The sequence below is a fragment of the Varanus komodoensis genome, unplaced genomic scaffold (assembly GCF_004798865.1).
Source record: "Varanus komodoensis strain SLA01 unplaced genomic scaffold, ASM479886v1 scaffold4, whole genome shotgun sequence".
NCBI lineage: Eukaryota > Metazoa > Chordata > Lepidosauria > Squamata > Varanidae > Varanus > Varanus komodoensis.
The window spans coordinates 154,861-177,427 of record NW_025335941.1 but is presented as its reverse complement, the minus strand read 5'-3'; the positions used below and the strand labels follow the sequence as shown (position 1 = coordinate 177,427).

The window sequence follows — 22,567 nt, the reverse complement described above, 5'->3', positions numbered from 1 at the left end:
GACATCTTTACATCTAAACAGGCATAGGTTAGTGCCCTAAATTCAGTAGGCAATGAACTGTTGCTCATGCTCTACTTCTTTCATTATGTAAGCACTGTGAAACCATGTTGCAGTGATGCCCAGTAGGCCTTCTTTTGTGTGTGTCATACATGCAGTTTAAAACAAAGACTTAGTACTGTTTCCTCATGTCTCATAGGGTTGAAACAGGCATAGGCTGAAGATGCAGTAGCAAAACCATTCACTAAATGAAACTTTGTGGCAGCATCATGATGGAGGGTGGAGGGACTCATGCCCTTATCTTTGGGCTTCAGAAGGTATTGGTGGAGGTGCCACAGGCAGCATAGTGTCTGAGTGATTATTTAACCTTGAACATGTCGGCAGCCATTGTCCTCGTCAGAGGAACTATTTACTCAGCAACTGTGCAGTTTGATAGTGGCCATTGTCCCCACCTGTATTTCTTTCCTTGCCTCTTGGTGCCTAAAGGGGAGGGGGGATTTCCTTCCCTTTTTAGCAACTTTGCAAAAGGAACTTATAGTGAACCACCTTATTTATCAATACTGTAAATGCCTAACAGTTTATATTTCATTGTATTGCTGTGCTGGGATCCTTTCCTAGTTGAACTTGATTAAGTTGTTAGATTGGATTATATTAGATGGTTGGTCTTCCAGACACTGGAGCATGTATACTTGGTCCTACCATTGCATAGGATAAACATGTATAATTTGTTTTTCGGCGCCAGGCGAAGACCTTTTTATTCAAGGGGCATTTTAACTGTTAATATTATTGGATTTTATCTGGCTAGGGCGGCTTATTTTATACTGTATTGTTGTATTTTTAATTTAATATTTATATTTTTAATTTATATTACAATTATTTTAATTTAGTGATGTAAGCCGCCCCAAGGCTTCGGCGAATGGGGCGGCATAAAAATGTTTTAATAAATAAAAAATAAATTAAATAATTGTAGAAGGAATATTATGTAATACTTTGAATAAGAAACTTGTTCTTGTAACAGATATAATTACAGAAAATGCATCATCATATAGTTTATTACAGTCTTTCCTAAGTGACTAGCCCAGTACAACAAGCCAGGCAAGACACCTTTCACTTCTGTGATCTTGCAGCCATTGTTCAACTTTCCTGGGTTTATCTATATTCCACAGACAATTCTATGATATGTACTTCAGCTTGCAAGAGAATAGTTTTTTCAAGTTTATGACATTCTGCTTTTTCGAAGTGCAGCTGTTCTATACTGTACTATTTATTGTTTGAAAAAGTCTGTTCATTACAATAAAATTACTGTGCAATCTAAAGCAGGTATATTTAGAGATGACTTAATAAATTCAATAGGACTTGAACTGACTAAGCATGCTTAACATTGCTGATTTAAATTATATGCCTGGTTACCTCATTGAAATAACATATAAGATATTTCTGAGTAGACTTGTGTTATGGCATTGCATTTCTCATTTCATGTAAGCATTTTTCTAGAACTTAAACCTCAACTTTATAAATTTCATCATAGATCAAATAATCTGCACTAGTAACCTTTTTGCTATGTCAAACTGTGTAAAATTGTTTTGTTTTTTGTTTTTGTTTTAGATTCTAAGAGTATTAAAAAAGAAAAACATGGGAACAGTAATATGTCAAGCAACCAATTGTCACATAATGGTACGTAGTATAAGCATAAAGAATTTTAAAAGAAAAAAAATTGCGTTGGATCACAGACAAATCTTTCCCTCCTACTTCAGCCCCTGTAACACATGATGTGGTTCTGGAAGTCCCTGGACTCTCGAGATAATCTTTACAAGAGGCACAGGGAAGCTACAAGGGAAAGGAGTGAGCTGACCTGGGTGGGCTTTAAGGGCAAAAGGCAACCTATGTGTTTATTTAAAATAAATAATAGATAAACTTTAGGTTAGTTTTTGGCTTATGCTTATGACATTCAACTTTGTTCTCTTCATGTTTCCTTTATGAAATTAGGCTTTTAGAATTCCATTTTGCCATTATTGTTATTTGAGGGAAAGGGAGTTATTGCTAATGTGGCTGACAATTGAAAAATTTAATAAACTGCTATATTATTATCATTTTGTATTTCTGTTTCCTTTCCTGAGAGGACTATTTGCATCCATTGTTAGTCTAACTTTAGTCCCATTCATTTCATTGAGTTTAAATAGGATTTCCTTTGTATATGGTGTTGAAAGGTAAAATTATATAATAGACATGTAGACAAGTATTATATAATTCACTCTCTAGAATGCAATGAATTACTGCGCTCTTTCTTTACCTTTGTGCCCTCAACTTTCTGTACCTCCTGGAAGCTCAAAGTGCCATATTTTGGACTTTTAATCTTTTAATTTACAGACATACAGTCTTATCTGTACCAAGCAATGTTCTCTTGTATGGTCACAAATGGAGAGGCCTTCAATCATCAGAGCTCACTATTAGGAAAGAAATGGGACCTACAACAACGTGTTACCATCTAGCCTTCTTTCCAAACAAGTGCTCAATTTATGGCTCCAACAAGCAGCCCCTTTACATTGCACGTTCTCTCTACATATTCAGTTTTCACTGGATTGTTTTTGTATTTGCTGTTCCATTAGGTTTTCGGAAATTTGGTTTTTTCTTTGTTTTTCTACTCCTATAGAGCTTGAGATAAGGTCAAGCATGAGATTATTTCTTTCTTTGATAATTGAGCTTGTCTTAGCAAAAATCCCAGTGGTACTCACCAGCCAAGTTTGCTATTAGAATTTATTATTTATTTAGATGTATATCCCACTTTTCAACTGGAGTCCTCAAAGTGCCTTACTGTATTTATAGAGGAGAGGTACATGCTCAAAGACAAAATTGAACAGCGCAGCCAGTTCCACTTGTCAGCATTCTGATGTACCTTCCCACATGGCAGGTGCTATCAGTAAGTTCCATGGGGAACACACTCCACCTGGAGCATCCCTGATCTTCCCTTTGCTTGTTCCTGTCATCTACATTCGGTGATGATGACAAGGCTGTAGCAATGAGGCTGGAATGCTGCACACATTTACCTGGGGGTAAGTTCTGTTGAACTCAGTGAGATTAAACTATTGCGTAAGCATGTGAAAGATTGCTCCTTTTTGTATTACGAAGTTTTGAAAGACTAAAAAGCTGCCCTGATTTTTTAAAGAGTAAGCGTAATCATAAATTTGCAGCTGGCAGCCAATGTTATAGAGTCAGTCTGCCTTCACTTACACAGAAAAACAGGACTTTTCCAGAAACGTGCAAGGGACAACACACTATTATTTATTCATATGTAAATATCTGCTAGTGTGATTAGCTGAAACTCATACAGTTAATTGACTGAAGGTTTCTTTTGCCGGTTAATATCCTAAACTAAAGAATTTCTGCAGCATAAATTGGTGTATGGCCCAAGTTCAACTAGATTTTATCCTTGATATGACATACCTGCAAGCCCACTTTATTAACAGTTGCATGATATTGCATGTTGAGGGGATTGTCTGAGGGGTCTTTGCAAAAGGAAGATGCAGCTGTGAATGAAGTACTTTGCAATCACCCCTGTTGGTCTTGCCAGTTGCACTCAAGTGGATTTGCAAGGTGAAACAGATCAGGGACCTTCCTAATTTGGTGGCAAATGCAAAAGAGTGTGGCACTAGAGCCAGGTAAGAGGAGATAGATTGCTGAAATAGTGTGAGAGCTGTTCACATCTATGTAGTCAGGCATTATGTGCTATTGGTATAAAGGTAAAGGTTTCTCCTTGACATTACGTCCAGTTTTGCCTGACTCTAGGGGGTGGTGCTCATCTCCATTTCCTAGCGGAGGGAGCCAGCGTTTGTCCGCAGACAGTCTCTGTGGTTGTGTGGCCAGCATGACTAAACACTGAAGTGCACAGAATGCTGTTACCTGCCCACCGAAGTGGTACCTTTTTATCTACTTGCATAGGTACTGGTATATACTGCCAGCTTAATAGTAAATGGCAGAACTGCTAACTGCATCCTTCCCAGTGCTACTCTGGGAATCTTAATCCTAGAAGGACTTGTGAGTGTCAGGAAAAGAGTCTGAGGAATCAAGGGCTTGTTTTTGCCAGAGGGTATTTTGCCTTCTTATGTAAGCTTCTCGCCTAGGTTTTCTTGTTCCCCTGTCCTTGAGACCAGGTTCTGTTCATGGGGAGAGAGCTAAATGGAAAGCTTAGGCACAAGGCAAAGAGGTGATACCATTACCATTACCAAGTTTCTGTACCACCCAGTAGATGAAGCTGTTTGGGTGGTTTATAGCAACACATTTAGCAGGACCAGGAAAGGGGATCCTTCTTGATTCAGAGTACCCACTTGAGTTTGCCATCTTCCTTTGGCTCTATGATACACTGCAGTGTGCAGGGGCTTTCGCATTTTCTAGGGCAGTTGACTATATCTCAGGTGCATCAGTTCTGCCTAGGGAGAGAATATAATGTATGTATTTGCATCAGGAAAGGGGGGTGAGGGGAACATTCTTGACTTGCGACTCTACGTCTTCTGGTCATTTGGCAACATATTTATTTATTTAAACCATTTCTATGCCACCCCATTCGCAAAAAGCTTCGGGGCAGCTTACAACAACAGCCTTCCAAAACTCAGTTCCCACAAATGAGTTTCATTTCATCCTAGGCAACATTTCCCTGAACAAGACCTTAATTATTTGTTTGTTAATATAAATGACATGTATTGAACCGCATTTTGTGCTAGTATTATCATTATATATATGAAAAGCAGCACTGGTTTTTTACTTTGTCAGTAGGGACAATACAATGGGACCAACCTGAGAAAAGACAATGGTTTCTGATTACTTGGATTATTTAATATTAGTATTAAAAATACAGCCAGCAAAGCAGCCAGTTTTTCAGCAGCATTATAGACTTTGTGAGAAGGAGAGTTACAAAATGAACCACATAGACATTTCTTTGGCTGAAGGGAAGATTAAGGCAACAGAACACTATCATTCATAAATAAATAAATAAATACATAAATAAATAAAACAAAGGCAGTTAGAATGTCATAGCTAAGGTGTAGAAATTCAGAGTACCAATTTGCCTTAAAGATTTCATAACCAAAAAAAGAACAGAGCAAGGGTAATAAATCAGGGAAAAAGTCTACTTTATTAAAGTTAGCCTCAAGTTAAGTGCCAGATTTAGCAACAGTTTGAAAAAAAGAATGGTAAAAGAAGTTTCTAAAAAAAGTTAGAAAATGTTGAAACTTGTCATGTAGACAGTTAAGATCTCTAACCAGTCAAAAACTTTACAGAATAGATTGAGAATAACTAAGAAAAGGTTAGAAAGGGTGGCTGGCCAGCCAGCAGGCCAAAAAATGAACAAGAAAGGGGTTTTTGCATGCACAGAGTTGGAACATGATGTTGAGGTGTAGCCTCTTCACCTCTAGTGAATTTAAGCTAGCAGTAAGGAGATGGGTCTGTGAAATTGCTGACAATCATTACACAGTAGCTAAGAAAGCCACTAGGTGGCAGCGTGGTATCATTTTTCAGTGGTTTTAAAAAATACATCTTTAGATCCATCGGACATTGGAATTGAATGCATGAACATTGGCAATTGTGCGCAGTGTACACAGATGACCAGTTTGAACAGGAAATTTGCCACTTAGTCCAAAGTGATGACTATTCACTGGGCAATGCTCTGTTCTCAATTTGTAAACATTTTCTCAGCTTGTGATGTCTGTCAATCCTTTATGCCTTGTCTATTTTGTTGCTGTCCAGTCTCTTGAAATAATAGGAAAAGATATCAAGAACTGTAGAAGAAGAGGAGGACAAGTGAATGTTGTCCACTTGTGGGGAAGGAACTCCTCATTCACAGGCATATATTTTGGTTGAGGTTGAAGACAAAGTGGGACTTTCCTTTCCTCAGCCCTGTCCCATTCTCTCTGTGTGTGTGTGTATGTGGTGGTGGAGAGAAAAGATTCATGTTCAAATTGTCATCTTTGTATATGCACACATTTGTCTGGATGTTGCAGTACAGAGGAAATTCAGGTCTGTCTTTGCCTCTTCTCCACCATTACAGACTTATGCATACCTACTTATAAGAACCTAACTTCCATTAAGATTTCTGAGTGGAACCAATAATGAGTCTTGAATATTTGCACAAATTTGCGCTGAGGGGAAAAAGGAACAACGGTACCTTTTCTGTGAAAGTGAAAAAACTTCAAAGGATTATCTTTCCGAGTCATTTGAGCTTATGATTCTGCTGCACAAGAACCTGGCAAGTTGCAGAGCCTTTAATAACTCACTGTGACCAGTTGTGATTGCACTTGCAGAAAATGCTGCTTGTATTTGCAGTGAGTTTGATAAAGGATAAATGTTAATGACAGCCGATTTACCATCTGCTGATTTTATAACGAATGCATATCATTTAGCTTGAGAATGTGGACAGGTTCTTTGCATGTCTATGACCCACTGCTTACTCTTTGAATCAGGGTATGCAACCTTTTTGAACCTGTGGGCACATTTAGCTATTTGAGAAATTTTGTGGGCAGCATTATAAAATGGCTGCTGTGGAAGGCATGGCAATGAATAAATCATTTGCTCAAAGGATTGACTATGAGGTTAGAGATGGAACACTAAACAATACCTTTGAACCCCTTTTTCAGCTCCAGCAGAAACTGATCCATGCTAACTGCGTATAAGAAAATGTGCTAATTTAAACAAAAAAGGGAGAAGTGTAGCACCTTGTTGAGTGTTAAGAACGGTGTCTGGGAACAAATCGGTACCTGTGGATGTCACGTTCCCCGTTTGTGCTCTGGATACCTGCTCACAGAATAGTAGAGTTGGAAGTAGCCGGAGTGCCATCAGGTCCAACCACTGCTCAGTGCAGGACTCCAAGTTAAACCGTAAGATGTCTGTCCAGTTGCATCTTGAATGTTTCTGGTGTGGGAGAGCCCACAACTTTGCTAGGTAATTGGTTCCATTGTCATACTACTATAACAGTCAGCAAATGTTTCCTGATATCTAGCCAGAATCTGGGTTCCTGTAACTTTGAGCCCATTATTCTGTGTCCTGTACTCTGGGATGATTGAGAAGAGATCCTGGTCTTCCTCTTTGACAGCCTTCTCACCCTTTTTCTTTTTAACAATAATCAAGATTGTTGAAAACTTTCAGGGATGGGAAGGTTGAAGACCAGAACTTCAGAGGTGGTGAATGCTTCTTTCCATCAAGACAAGGGCCCTTTGTCTTCAGGGAGGCAATTATGGAAGCAAAATTGGAGAAATTTAGCTTATATCCCATGGAGATGGCCAACTACTGTCTGGTCCCCAGTCTGTCCTTTCTAACAATACTCTAGAGAGAGTAGATTCCATGGAGTTCAGGAAGAAACTGATTCCATTCTGTAATCTGGTCATATTTGGGATAGAAGCAGGCTTAGTAGCTTTAGTAGATAATATTTGCTGGACCTGGCTGGTGCAAGTGCAGTTTTCTTGTTCCTCTGGACACCATGGATCAGTAGCCACCATGTTTTGATTATTTGTTTGGTTTCCTGTTAACTGATTCACTGTTACAGTGGTTCTGCTCCTATCTGGATGGTTGATCACAGAAGGCTGTGTTGGGTGGATGCCTCCCTATTCCATGACTTTATTAGTGCCTAAGGTTTCAGTCTTACCTGTCATGATTTTCAGTAATGATATGAAACTGCTGGCCATGAAAAGCCTGAACTGCACACCAACACACTGTGGACGTACAGATCTTTCTCTCTTTTCCACATGAATCCCAGAGAGACTGGGGATGTCCAGGATGAGGGTTTGATGTTGGAAAATGGGCTGAAACTATCCAGATAAGATAGAGGATTTGTGAATTAGGAAACTGGCTCTTCTTGATGATGACTCCAAGTTATGTCCAGGTGATATTGTACTCTCTTGAAAGAACAGGTGTGCCAGTTGGAGGTTCTGCTGGACTTGAACTATCTGATGACGCCCAGGTGGTGATGGTGATGCCCCACATCCATCCCACCCGTGTAGAGTCTTCCCACCCCTCACTGCTTCACACAGACACATTCAGTCATGCCTCTTGACTGATTGTCATTGTCTGACTTTCACATGCAGACACACATGCTTTTCCCCATCACCTCTCTGAAGGAGGCAATCTTTGTCGACACCCACACATTAAATCTCCTCTCCCTTCCTAGGTTTTTTTTTCTCTTTGCTTGGAGAGGAGTGTTAATGCTGAAGAAAAAGCCATGAAATACAAGCTAGAGCAGTGGGAGATGGTCAAGCATGACATACTGTGTTGCTTCTCTTTGAGGAATGTTATTCTTGAGATAGAAACCACATATTATGTTCGAATGGCGCACCATTTTACACCCTAGAGATCCAGAAGAGAAAGAAGTGAGAAGGGTTCTAGAGACCCCGGAAACCTCAGGAGAGACTCCGAGGGATACCATGCACTCCATGGATTGCTTTAGATTGATGTATTTATATATTCTTTGCATGTAGAAACAAAGGGTTTAAAAGTAGCTTTTTCATTTCTTTTCTATAGACTATTTCAACTGGGATAACTACCTGAAAGAAACAGGATCCATAGCTGCTCCCTCACATTGTTTCAGACAGGTAAATTATTTCAAATATAAATGAGTATACATATTAAATTTACATTTCTGGTATAAATAGCAGGCCTAGATGCCACTTTATACTTCTCAGATTTGTTAAATTTAATGTAGGTATATGTTAGTATTTTGCAAGCTCTGTATATTCTTAATGTAACCATTGGTAAATATTTGAAAAAAGATGGGCTTTTAGAATATTAGTATTAATCACATACATGAAAGGTTTCTACTATAGAGATATTAAGCCTTCTACAGGGCTGCTATTCAAAATGTACTTCATTGAAAGTAAATTTCATTAAAATCAGGGATAAACTAAATGCTATGCTGAATGTGTTTTGTGCAGCTACATCCAGGGGTTTTTTTTGTCTCTATTCTGAAATACAGATGTTGGAGGTAGGATTTTGTAGTAAGCAAGAGGGCCTTGGGATTATGCCTCAGCTATGAGCCCAAACAAAAATAAACTTAATCTCTCTCTCTCTCTGTCTCCCCACCCCAGTGTACACATGTGGAGAGGGAGAGAGGATATAAATTTGACAAATAAATAATAAAATAATAGGGAAGAATGACATCCCACTCACAATCTTTTCTCACATCTCTAAATAAAAAGCAAAAGTGCAGCTGTATTTTGTGCATTCAGCATAAGGTAGCTTGGTCCTCAGTGAACACAGTGCAAGTTCCAAAGTTCACAGCTGAAGTATCAGCTTACTGGAAAAGTGCAAGTTATGAATTTGGGTAAGAAACAATATATTTGACTTGAAAGTGACATAGTGGAACCTTTAAATTCACTGGGTTTGTGTGTTACTATCTCTTAGCTTATGTGACCTGATGTGGTAGGACCTCTGTATTTGCTATCTCAGTTACCTTGCTTTCACTCTACTGCAGTTGAGTGCAGTTCTCAACATTCACAGGGGTTAAGGGTACAGGACCCCTGCAAAGGTAGAAAAACCACAGATACCTCTAGAGAAAAACTATCTGTGGTTTCAGGCATCCACTGGGGGACATGGAACGTATCACCTGTGGATACAGGGGTCCTATTGTAATGTGCAAATATAATAGCAACTATAAATTCTTTGTTAAATTTACAAATGATTTATAAGAAATTTAAACTGTATTTACTTTAGATAGGATAATTGCCCAAGGCTAGAAAATTTCTAGGTGGGATATCTAGGTGCTAGCCTTTTAATTGAGGTGATAGATTTGATTTAGAGCCAGTGTGGCGTAGTAGAGCCAGTGTGGTGTAGTGATGAAGAGCATGGGACTGGGACTCAGACGATCTGGGTGCTCAGCCATGGAGCCAACTGGGTGACTTTGGGCCAGTCACAGACTCTCAGCTCAACCTACCTCACAGGGTTGTTGTGGGGATAAGATGGAGGAGGAGAATGATGTAAGCTGCCTTGAGCCCTTTGTAGGAAAAAGGCAGGATATAAATCAATAAATACATTTTTTATTTATTGGTTACCTGAAGGAGCGCTTACGTCCATATATGCCCAGCCGCCCCCTGAGATCAGCAGGAGAGGCCCTCCTCCGGGAGCCCTCAGTGAAGGAAATTAGGAGGGTGGTTACTCGGAGGAGGGCTTTCTCAGCGGTGGCGCCTAAGTTATGGAATGCGCTTCCCAGAGAGGTCCGCCTGGCGCCGTCGTTATTTGTTTTTCGGCGCCAGGCGAAGACCTTTTTATTTAAGCAGCATTTTAAATGTTAATATTACTGAGTTTTATTTGGCCAGGGCGGCTTATTTTATTCTAATGTATATATTTTAATTGTTATTGTTTTAATTTATTGCGTATTTTATTCTATGTTGTGAGCCTCCCCGAGGCTTCGGCAAGGGGCAGCATAGAAATGTTTTAATAAATAAATAAATAAAATAAATTTTTAGCGTCAAAGGATGTTAAGCAGTTAGTTACAGAGACCAGGAAGCTTAGTAAAGCTTTCAGACTGTCCAGAATTACTTCTGACTAGCTAAACAATTTCTGCTGAATCTCTCCGGAGAACATAGTCCAATCAAAGCCTTATCTTTCCTTTCCTGTAGTCTAGGATTCCACCTAGCAATGATTTCAAAGTGGGGATGAAATTGGAAGCTCATGACCCTCGCAATGTTACCTCAGTGTGTATAGCTACAGTTATTGGAATCACGGGTGCCAGATTAAGGTTGCGACTTGATGGAAGTGACAACAAGAATGACTTTTGGAGGCTGGTGGATTCATCTGACATACAACAAATTGGAACCTGTGAGAAAAAAGGAGGCATGCTTCAGCCACCACTAGGTAATAAATCAGGAGGCTAACATGTATGGCATCATAGTTTGATTTTGAGTCATGATTATTTTACGCAACTTAGCAAAATGCAAGCTAGCAAAGAAGAGAATCAGAACAAACTAAATCTATTTATGACTTGTCTTCTGTGGTGGCTTTGTACTTGTGGAAAATGTTTATGCTTGTACATGGCAGGGCATCCAGTTCTCCCCCACTTTATCCCACATCAGCCCTTTGTATTGCATCACACCGTCTTCCATGTTAAAGGATTCCCCAGTCCCCAGGAGCAGCTTTTGGGGGACTGCAGTAGGTAGCAGCAATTAACAAGCATCAGGGGAAGACTAGATATGCTTTCACCATCGGCTATAATGCTGTATATTGCCGTGTCCAAGCAATTGTACACGATATTTCCAGGTAACTCCCTTCTAAAAATGGTGTACACTTATGAGTTGCCTTTCAACCCAAATCAGTGTGCCAGCATGACTTACAAGTATATTTTTGAAATACTGACGCCAGAACACGCTGTCGTGTATGCTGGATCGCTGTGCTGGGTGGAGATGACTGGGATATTGTTTGTCCTCAAAATTCACCAGACCAGTGTCCTACAGCTGTCCCTTGGAACACTGGCATCAAGCATTTATATTCTTTACTTCTCAGCCTTTTCTTTTATGTCCCTTTGCTTTTCCATCCAGGATCTCTGTACTTGGTAAAGATCATTGCTAAATGTTGCCTTCCCCCTCAATTTTTCCCTGTACGAGTTGACCTACACAGCTGAAGACTTTGAATCACCCCTTCATGATTTTCCAACTCAGCCGTTTCAAGCCCACTGTGTTTTGAAATAGCACTCCCTTTTCTGGTTCAGTTTGCCTGTTTGTTTTTGGTCATTCTTCAGCATCTTTCACATTTGCATGGCAGGTTTACACTTTGAGATATCCTAACAGAAAAAGATGGCAAAAGTCATGGTTGTTGTTACATATAAAGAAAGCAAACAAAATGGAAGTAAAATTAAACATGGTTTTACAGTTAATTTACTGCTGCTTAATTAAAACATGGCCCCTGGTAACATGTCTGCATGCATGATGGCTCTGTTGTGTCTCCCAAAGCCTGATCCTTACCCTTTTATTGAGCCAGCTTGGCAGACAAGGCTTTTGTCTTACTTAGCTGCTTGTGTGTGGGATGGCTGTATTGTGTAGTATTTAGACTCCTGAAAGAGAAAGGCAGAGACAGAGAGAACCAAGCTTGCAAAGAGAGGCCTTGATAAAAGGTGTTACGTTGTATTTTGTCCTTTTGTGTTTTCTGAAGATAGGCAGAATTCCAGTTCCAACACTGTTGCTTAGCTGAAAATGTTTTTAAAACATTTTTGTTGGCAGTTTTACAATAGGCTAAGCAGGGAGCTAATTGTGTGTATAATTGCCTCCTGCTAGCTTTATTCAAAAACTGATCTTTCCCCAGTGGTATAGGACCTCCTGGTCTCAGCAGTCCTATTCCTCTTGTAATATGATCAGTCTCAAAATGCCCCCCTCTCCAACATGAAATGCAGTTGATTCTCACATGTTGCACCAGGTGCTTAGCTTGTTGTTGTTGTTAGTCGCGAAGTCGTGTCCGACCCATCGCGACCCCATGGACAACATTCCTTCAGGCTTTCCAGTCCTCCACCATCCCCTGGAGTCCACTTAAGCTCACACCAACTGCTTCAGTGACTCCATCTAACCACCTTATTCTCTGCCGTCCCTTTCTCCTTTTGCCTTCCATCATTCCCAGCATTAAGCTCTTCTCCAGGGAGTCCTTCCTTCTTGTTTGGTGGCCAAAGTATTTGAGTTTCATCTTCAGTATCTGGCCTTCTAAAGAGCAGTCAGGGTTGATCTCCTCTAGGACTTACCGGTTAGCTTAGCTTAGTTTTGCTTAATTGTGGTTGTAGTTTTTAGTGGAAAAAGCCTCCACAGTATGTACACTCCTCCTCATATTTTGTTTTAAAATTGATATTTATCCAATGGAGATAATACCACTTATGAAGGCTTTTTGTTTGTTAAAACCCTAATTTTGCAAATCTGTTTTTGCACAATTTAGGGTTCCAGATGAATGCATCTTCTTGGCCAATGTTCCTCTTAAGAACACTAAATGGAGCTGAAATGGCCCCTGCATCATTTTTTAAGAAGGTAAGAAATTGAACTGCAGTTGCTTCTGAGAATTTTAGTACATCAAACTGTTCACCATGCAAGAAAAGAAAGTTATGTAAAATGGCTGGACACAGGGAGGAAACATGCTATCTTAATAAATGTAAAACTATTTTCCCTGAGTTTGCAGTTAAGAGCTTTTGTAATATATTACTAGTAAAGTAGTTTCAAAGCATTTTATAAGTCATGAATGCAAGACAAACCTTATTGCTTAAGGGAGTGATCCTGTTGCCCTGTTGCGGAAGCTCATGAGCTTCTGCATTCTGTGGTTTATTGAGCATCCAACGGAAGGCACGTTAGTGTGATCTTCATCCCTGCCACATCTTGTGCCCTGCATTTTATCCAAAGAGCTTTTTTTCAGCAGTTTTATCTATTGGTATCAGTCTTTTTCCCTTCCTGCCATGCCCTGCTTTTCCTTCCAAGGGCCAGCTGTGACTGGGAGTGGGGAAGCCAAAATAGTTTGTTCTTCACCAGCTGCAAGGGGTTTGTCTTTCAAAGCCCCAGCCATGAGATCATAGGATTTTTAATGCCTGTAATATAAAATTCTGTTACCATATATAAGGAACATGACAATTGAAATTTAATAGGAAACTTTTTTTCAACCTTTATATGGCTTCCAAAATGACATCTCAGCAATTTAACATTTTTAAGCATTGTGATTTGTCTTATCCATGTAAATTCAAGTGCTGTTCTGTGCACAAACATGGCCAGTCATAAGTTTCTCGTTTTGACTGAAAATTATTGTTACACAAACGGTCTTTATGTCTTGGGTAAAATGGAGGCATAACTCTTACATTCTTAAATTGGAGGGATTCTTTGCCTAGAAAACGAAAATGAAAAAGTAGCGTTTGTGACTCTAAATATTTTGCATGCATTTAGAAATTCTTGAATTAGATAGGGAAAGCAGAATGTTAGAAAGGGAAGCAAGGACACACAGAATATAACCAGTATAGAGGGACAATGGAATAGGCAAGATGTCAAATGAGAGGTCATGTGAAAGTGCACAAGTCAAAGGAAATATAGGCACAATGTCTATATCATCTAACAGTATACTAATATGTGTCAAGTATGGGTAATATTGCTGTGTCCTTTATCTCAATCCTGCTATTTCTTTTTTCTTTCCTGAGAGTGTAGAATTGTCCTAAAGCTAGAAGCATATATATTGATGTTTTATGAAGAATAGGAACTGGACTGTTTCAGAAAATCGTAGGAATCTGTGTAAAATAATGTGTGTAAACTTAGAAAAGAATAATAAAGTTGTTGTCACATTAACTTGAAAGACCTAAATCAGGCTCAAATGCAGGATTTTTATTAATGTTATATTCAAAATACTCACTGTGAAATATTAACTTCTCCCCATCAAATTTGCCAAGTAACCCAATAAACAAACAAAAATGCAAGGAGGAGGAAAGAATAAAGCTCCATCATGGAAGCAATTCATCACTTGAGCATCCATTGAAGTCACATTATGCAAGTTTGAATGGCTTTATAAGAGAGCCTCCTGCTAGTTTACAAACATGCTTGAAGCATAATCTTGAAGCTTGTAAATGGCCAATTCATGGCCTCTTTTGACACTGATAAGTGTGACACTGGAAACTATTTTGGCATTTTAGCTACACTGTAACTCTGTCTTCTTTATTCATTAATGAGGGTCTACAAACTTTATCTTGCTTGACAATTCTCTTTCTTTCATTGGTAACTAAAGGAACAAATACATGTCTTGAATTGTGAGAAATCTCCAAATAATTCTGTTGCATTTATTCTTAACTCTCTACATGTTGTGCTCTATAAAACCTGTCATTTAGTTTTAAAGCCTGCTTTCCCCCCCTTACTGTAGTGATCTGGGCCATAGAAAATATAAGAAAAATGTTTGACATATGAGTGTTGAATTCTGTTTATCTTTTGGAACATGAGTAATTTTGCCTAACAAAGTCATATAAACTCATTTCTTTCAAGATTTTCCTATATACATAAATGTTTGGCTCTTCTTATTTTGGTAGGAACCTCTGAAACCTTCTCCAAACTGTTTTAAAGTTGGAATGAAGCTAGAAGCAATAGACAGGAAAAACCCTTATTTAATATGTCCTGCAACCATTGGGGGTGTTAAAGGCGATGAAGTTTTTATTACTTTTGATGGATGGCGAGGGGCATTTGACTATTGGTGCAAATATGATTCCCGAGATATCTTTCCAGTTGGATGGTGTGACTTAACAGGAGACGCTCTGCAACCACCAGGGAACAGTGGTAAGCAATTTTTATCAGTTCAAATTTCATCGTTTAGTGGTCTTGCTAGAAAACATCAGAAAATGCATACGTTCTTGGTAATCTTTTCTTCACTATATGACAGTGCAACAAAAGTCAAAATAGAATAAAATAAAACCCAAGGCTAAGGCTAAATCTAGTCATTAATGTTATTTACATTGCAATCCTGTACTTGTTAATTCACAAGTAAGCCCCAGTGTGTTTAAAGAAGATTAATCCAAAGTAGGATTTAAGTTGGTATAGGATTGCAGCTTAAAAGAATGGAATATTAGGGAGCAATCCTATGGACCAAATATAACATGTGAGAGGCCATAGGAAAGCTTGGATTCCCCAATCCAAGGCTGAAGTCAGCACTGACCTGAGAATGGGGAATTGGAAAACTGATCCTCTTCCCCTGCTCCTTGTAGCTGCTGTGGAAAGTATTATGCCAACTGGCCCCCAAGGTGAGAAAAGTGACCTCAGAGAAGGGAACAGGTGGAGGGGCAGAGACTGGTGAATCCAGGATACTGGCTATCCTGAAGCATGTCCAGCCTCCTTCCTATCCCCTATGAAATGCTCCAGGTAGATGGTCAAATAGTGACAGATTTTATTTTCCTGGGCTCCAAGATCACCGCAGATGGGGACTGCAGCCAAGAAATTAAAAGACACTTGCTCCTGGGGAGGAAAGCTATGGCAAATCTAGATAGCATACCAAAAAGCAGAGACATCACCCTGCCAACAAAAGTGCATATAGCCAAGGATATGGTTTTCCCAGTTGCAATGTATGGGTGTGAAAGTTGGACCATAAGGAAGGCTGAGTGCCAAAGGATTGAGGCTTTTGAATTGTGGTGCTGGCGGAGACTCCTGTGAGTCCCTTGGGCAGCAAGGCGATCAAACCGGTCAGTCCTAGAGGAGATCAACCCTGACTGCTCTTTAGAAGGCCAGATACTGAAGATGAAACTCAAATACTTTGGCCACCTAATGAGAAGGAAGGACTCACTGGAGAAGAGCCTAATGCTGGGAATGATGGAAGGCAAAAGAAGAAGGGGACAGCAGAGGATGAGGTGGCTAGATGGAGTCACTGAAGCAGTCGGCGTGAGCTTAAGTGGACTCCGGGGGATGGTGGAGGACAGGAAGACCTGGAGGAATGTTGTCTGTGGGGTCGTGATGGGTCCGACACGACTTCGCGGCTAACAACAACAGATGGTCAAAAGAAGCTACCCAGCAAAAAACGTACAGCATGAGAATAGGAAGGCAAAGATTTCCTCTGCTGCTTCCACTGCTCTGCACAGGACTGCAGCCTTAGTCTGTTTGTTGGCTTGTTAAGCATTCCATTGGTTCAGACCTTATAGAAAATTACAATCTTCTGCTAGGTGATCATGCTGACTATTGTTGGACTCACATTATTATTCATTACTTTTCAGTACTGCATGTAACCAAAGCTCTCTGGGTGGTTCACAACATTAAGTTACTCATCCAGATTTCAAACAGGCCCGACCTTGGTTAACTTCCAAGATTAGGTTGGATCAGGCACTTCAGGCTATATGGAAGCCTGTATATGTCCTCCCTCCTCTTGTTTTGATCCCATGAAGAAATTATTGGATCTTTTTATTTTAAATGAATTATACATTTTTTCATGACAAGAAAAGATTGTGGTTTCAGATACTAGCTTGCTCCCACTAACTTTAATGTTCACTAATTTTAATTCACCTGAATTCTGATCAATTGAAGTTTAATTTAAAACACTGCAAGTATAACTATGATAACACATGTGTAATTCAGAAACTATGTGAAATGATGACGTTCATTTCCAATTTTAAATAAACCTTTTTTTCTCATAATACTCAACCTCAGAGAATCAGGCCTATGTTACCACACTTAAAAGTGAAAGTATTTCACATCATTTTGTCTATCCTTTGCATATTTCACAAAGGCTCAAAAAAGACATTACTATGAAACACTATTTAGCAAATATGCCTTAAAAATACTGTACTGAGTTGTACAAAAGGGCTTTGATCCTAGCCTAGTGGTAAGGGGCCTTAACATCCATCCATCCATCCATCCATCCATTTATGAAATTTGTATGCAGTCCAATTACCAACGTCTCTGGACGGCTAACAGCATAAATAAATTGACAACCCACTCTGGCTGCAAATACAATATTAAAATTCAATATTAAAATATTGATTAGATAAAAAGGTCTTAATCTGGTACCGAAAAACATATGATGATGGCGCCAGGCAGACCTCTCTAGGGAGCGCATTCCACAGTCGGGGCGCCACTGCAGAGAAGGCCCTCCTCTGGGTACTCTGTCTCCTAACTTCTTTTAGAGATGGTTCCCAGAGGAGGGCTTCTGTTGCCAATCAGGGTGCGGGAGGGCAAATAGGGAAAAAGGCGTTCCTTAAGGTATCCTGGTCCCAAGCTGTTTAGGGCTTTATAGGTAATAACCAGCACCTTGAATTGAGCCCAGACTTCAGTGGGAAGCCAGTGGAGCTGATAGAGGACTGGGGTTATATGAGAATAATGCCCAGTCCCCGACAGCCTCATGGCAGCTCTATTTCGAACCATCTGAAGTATCTGGACTGTCTTCAAGCCAGCCCCACGTAAAGCGCGTTACAGAAATCCAACCGGGAAGTAACCAATGCGTGTGTTACTGTTGCTAGGCAATCCTCCTCCAGGTAGGGATGCAGCTGATAGATTAGCCGAAGCTGAAGGAAAGCACTCCTTGCCACTGCTGTCACTTGGGCTTCTAAGGACAGCTCCGGGTCGAAGAGCACTCCCAAGATGTGGACCCTGTCCTTTAGAGGGAGTGCAACCCTGTCCAGGGCAAGGCCCAAGTCACCTACCCAGGTGCTCGAATCACTGACCAACAGAACCTCCATCTTATCTGGATTGAGCTTCAGTTTATTGGCCCTCATCCAGCCCATTGCCTCGGCCAGGCACCGGTTCAGTACAGTCACTGCCTCACCTGGATTAGTTGAAAAAGAGAAGTAGAGCAGGGTGTCATCAGTAGAAGTAGAGCAGGGTGTCAAACCTCCTGATGACCTCTCCCAGCGGTTTCATGTAGATTTTAAATAGCAAGAGAGATAAAATGGAACCCTGTGTTACTCCATGGCATAGTTGCCATGGCACAGAGCCAGAGTCCCCCGGTACCACCTTCTGGAATTGGCCTTCAGGGTGCCTCCTACTCCCAACCCCGCCAGCCTATCCAAGAGGATACCATGGTATCCTTGATGGTATCAAAAGCCGCTGAGAGGTCCAGGAGAACCTAGAGGGATGCACTCTCCCTGTCTCTCTCCCTGCACAGGTCATCATACAGGGTGACCAAGGCAGATTCAGTACCGTACCCGGATCTGAAGCCAGACTGAAATGAATCCAGATAATCAGTTTATACTTGGAGTTGTCCCACCACCACCCGTTCCAACACGTTGCCCAAAAACAGGATGTTGGCCACCGGTCTATAATTGGCGGCCATCTCTGGATCCAGAGAAGACTTCTTTAGGACAGACCTGATTACCGCCTCCTTTAAAGGAGCAGGCACCCAGCCGTCCCTCAGAGAGGCATTAATAACCTCCAGGATCCAGGAACCATGTTTGGCTTTGGTCAGCAGCCACAAAGAGCAAGGGTTGAGTAAACAGGTGGTAGGACATACTTGTACAAGCACCTTGTCCACATTATCGGGTCGCATTAACTGAAATTCATCCATTAATACCTGACCAGATGGGGTCATTGGTGTATCCCCTAAGGGATCTGAATCAGTTGTGAAGTCCAGCTCGTGACGAATCTGAGCGATTTTCTCCTTGAAGTGCTGGGCAGGTCGTCACAGCGGGCCATCGAAGGTGGTACAGGATCTTTCTTAGGGCCGGGGTATATCAGCCCATGTACCACTTGAAGAAGCTCCTCTGGATGGCACTGTGAGGAGGCAATGGAAATGGAGAAGAATTTCTTCTTCGCCGCCCTCACTGCCACAGCATAGGCTCGATAATGAGCATGTATGCGTGTTCAGTCAGATTCATCCCGTGATTTCCTCCACCTCTGCTCTAGTCGTCTCCCAACCTGCTTCATCGCCTGTAATTCAGATGTATACCATGGAGATGGACGGACTCTGCTTGGCAGGAGAGAACGCTTAGAAGCGATCGTGTCAATCGCTCTGACCATTTCCCCATTCCACAGTTCAACCAGAGCATCAACAGGAGTGCCAGCTTTTTCAACCGGAAAATCCCCTAGAGCCCTCAGGAATCCATCCAGATCCATCCGGCTCTGAGGGCGGACCATCACAGTAGGGTCCGCACCCTTACAGAGCGAAAGGCCAGCTCTGAGCTCAAACCTCACAAGGAAGTGATCTGACCATGACAAGGGAGTCAGAAGCAAATTCCTCACCCTCAAATCACCCTGCCCCGTCGAGCAAACCAGATCCAGCATGTGACCACGTTCATGGGTTGGGCCTATGACATGTTGAGACAGCCCCATGGCCGTCATGGAGGCCATGAAGTCCTAAGCTGCCCTGGTCAGAACAGTCTTGGTGTGGAGATTGAAGTCCCCCAGGACCAACATCCTGGGGGTCTTCAACACCAGGTCCGAGACAATCTCCGTCAGCTCAGGCAGGGAGTCTGATGGGCAGAAGGGTGCATGGTACACCAGCAGAATCCCCAATCTGTCTCGATTGCCCAGCACCAGGTAGAAACACTCTAGACCTGGTTTCGACGGAACAGGAAGCCCCGTGAGGGAAATTGAGGCTCGGTGAATTAAAGCGACCCCCCTCCCCTCCCCTCCACTATGGGTCCAATCTGGATTGGGACCCCTACACTCTACTAAAGTAACTAAAGAATAAGGGAAACATGTAGCAGTTAGACACATTTAAAGTAATGGCTTTAGTGTGCTTTATATATTGCTTTCTGTTCATCACATTCATGTCAGAGACACCATCTAATTGGTGCCTATGAGACGAACACCATTTTTCCATTAACAGATGCATTAAATAAGTTGTGAATGTTTTGCAAAAGTTCAGCCATATTTGTTTTGCTGCTGTTCAAAAGATGTTTATTGCCTTGAAGTCTTATTTGTATGGACTTTGTAAATCAGGCTTCTTCGTAATTTAGGATATGGTTATTTGAAACACTTTTACTCCAATCTTCAGGCAAGACAATTTGTGGATCAATAGAAGGACAAAAGACAAGACAGTCCCTGTCCTCCAGCTTATAATCTAAAATACATGGCACAAAAACAACAAAAAGGATGTGGGGGGAGGGAAAAGGTAACTACCGACACCAGTTGTTAAAGTTACAAAGAGTTTTTAAAGTTATGAAGAGAGAGAAGAGGAGCCAAAAAGAGAGGGTGTCTCAGCAGAGCTGATTTAATGGCCCTGCATCCCTTTTCTTTTTTTGGCTCTGCATCCTGAGGCAATGGCTGCTGCTAGTTGTCAGTAGAGGAAGACAAAGGCATTCACATAATGGATTTGACTGTTTTGAGTCTGTTTCGTATAAATTCTTAAATGTCTAGCTCTTGAAAAATTGTACGCTGTTGAACATTCCCCCTGCAAAAAAGATGCTGCCAATATCTACAAACGTATAGTATTTTTTAGTTCTGAATACAGTTCCTTTGATGAACCTGCGTAGAATGTTTGGAGCATATTCTCACGAGAGTAACTTATCTGAAAACAAGCATACTATACTGCAACTTGTGGAAGCAATTGAAATATTCAGTGCACTTTTGTGTACTGCAAGGAATTATCTGCATCACTAAAAACCTATATAAGGTATCAGTATTCCAAATGTAGGCAGTCATGTAACCATTTTTTTGCTTCCCGTTCCTCTTGTTTGCCTGGCATGCTGCAGTTTCCATATCAAAAAACTTTAATAATGTTGCTTAGGATCAGAGGCTGCTGCTGCATACAGGCAAGAGACCCAATGGTTGATGTCTTAATTGTTTTGCTAGTGCAGCAAGAAACAAAATGCTTTGTTTTGTTTGTGGACTGGCAAGGGCTATTGTCATGCAAAACAGTTCTCCAAAATGAGCAATAGCGCTTTCCACTCCTACCAGCTACACACTCTGTATTAATAACAGAGTGACACTACCACCTTCTTTTTTTAAAATACATGACCATTTTTAAACAAAGTCTGTTGAGACTAACAAATCATTTTAAAGGTTTTGGCTCTTGTGGCTCAGTTGAGATAACTTTGTCTCCAGATGTAGTAGACTAGCAGCTGTTTTTTGTTTTGTTTTGTTTTTTCATGCCCTTTCACTTCTTTCCAGTTTCTTTGACCTCATGTAACCTTTGTTCTCCTCCTGAAGTCAGGGGTGAAAGAAGTAGAAGCAGGTGACTGATGGTCAGTGTCAATAGATCCTTCAGACAATATGTGAATTGCTTTAGCAGTCTCAACTCCACTCTGTTTCCTCCCCCTTTTTCTTAAACCAACAAATGCAAATTGCTTCATCCTGATTTGCTAGCATAACAATTCAGTGCCTGCTGCCCAAGCAGTGTGGGAGTTGCTTTTTCAACCTCAGTTCCTGTAAAAAGAAAGTAGTTTGGAGTTTAATCTTTTGGGTGGCTAATATAAATGACAGTTGACTCTCTGGAATATAAAGGTAGGGAAGAGCAAATTTTATATGGCCTTCCAGGAAAGGCTCCTTATTATTGCATTTGCAGCCCTTGCTTAGCAAGGACTGTTAACCCTTTTTGTTGAGAGTTTGTGTGTGTAAAAGCATATAGTTGCTCATTTTCATCTTGCAGCACTGAAGCAAATTTTCTTTACATTTGTGAATGCTTATTTTCTCAGCTTTTGGATTTACAATGATCCGTTGACATTTCAGCACAGATAGACTCATAGACTTACAGCTAGATTCTAAACCAAATGTATTCTTGTAACACGTTCTTAATTGTTTACAATTTGTATTATTTTACTGCACTATATTATGCATGCCTATTTGGAAGTACATTCCATTGGTTTAATTGGAGATTACTCCCAGGTAAGTGGGTGTAGGATTGCAGCTTCAGTAACTATAGATGTTAGAAATAAGTTAATACTGATTGTTCTGTTTCCAGAAAAAGGATGTATGCCTATGTTTGTGTGTGCAACCACATGTTTATAGTATATACATCTTGAGAAATTCACTTGCTTTTTAAGTTTGGCTTGTGAGATGGCAAAGCGTTTAGCTGAAATGAATAAAATTTATTTTATTTAAAATCAAGCACATAATTTTGAGGCAGTATGCTTTTTCAAACCACACATTGTGGACTATTTGTGTTTGGCATGTGTATGTAATGAAATCTATACCTTTATCATTATACTATTTTTAAAAACCTTGAATCAGTATTTATTTCCTGATTATCAAAGTATATG

At 40.6% G+C, this 22,567-nt stretch overlaps 1 protein-coding gene across 6 annotated transcripts in view; it reads left to right on the top strand.

Annotated features, from left to right (window-relative positions):
* SCML2 (Scm polycomb group protein like 2) overlaps positions 1–22,567 on the top strand; it is a 56,350-nt gene that overhangs the window by 11,323 nt on the left and 22,460 nt on the right. For 5 of the 6 annotated variants that reach the window (XM_044441832.1, XM_044441830.1, XM_044441834.1 and 2 more), the window contains exons 3-7: positions 1,603–1,671; positions 8,497–8,567; positions 10,590–10,824; positions 12,880–12,968; positions 14,987–15,230. In XM_044441832.1, the coding sequence (XP_044297767.1) occupies positions 1,603–1,671; positions 8,497–8,567; positions 10,590–10,824; positions 12,880–12,968; positions 14,987–15,230 (708 nt within the window). Of the gene's footprint in view, positions 1–1,602; positions 1,672–8,496; positions 8,568–10,589; positions 10,825–12,879; positions 12,969–14,986; positions 15,231–22,567 lie in introns of those variants that run through there. The other variant, XM_044441835.1, reaches the window with a different exon arrangement.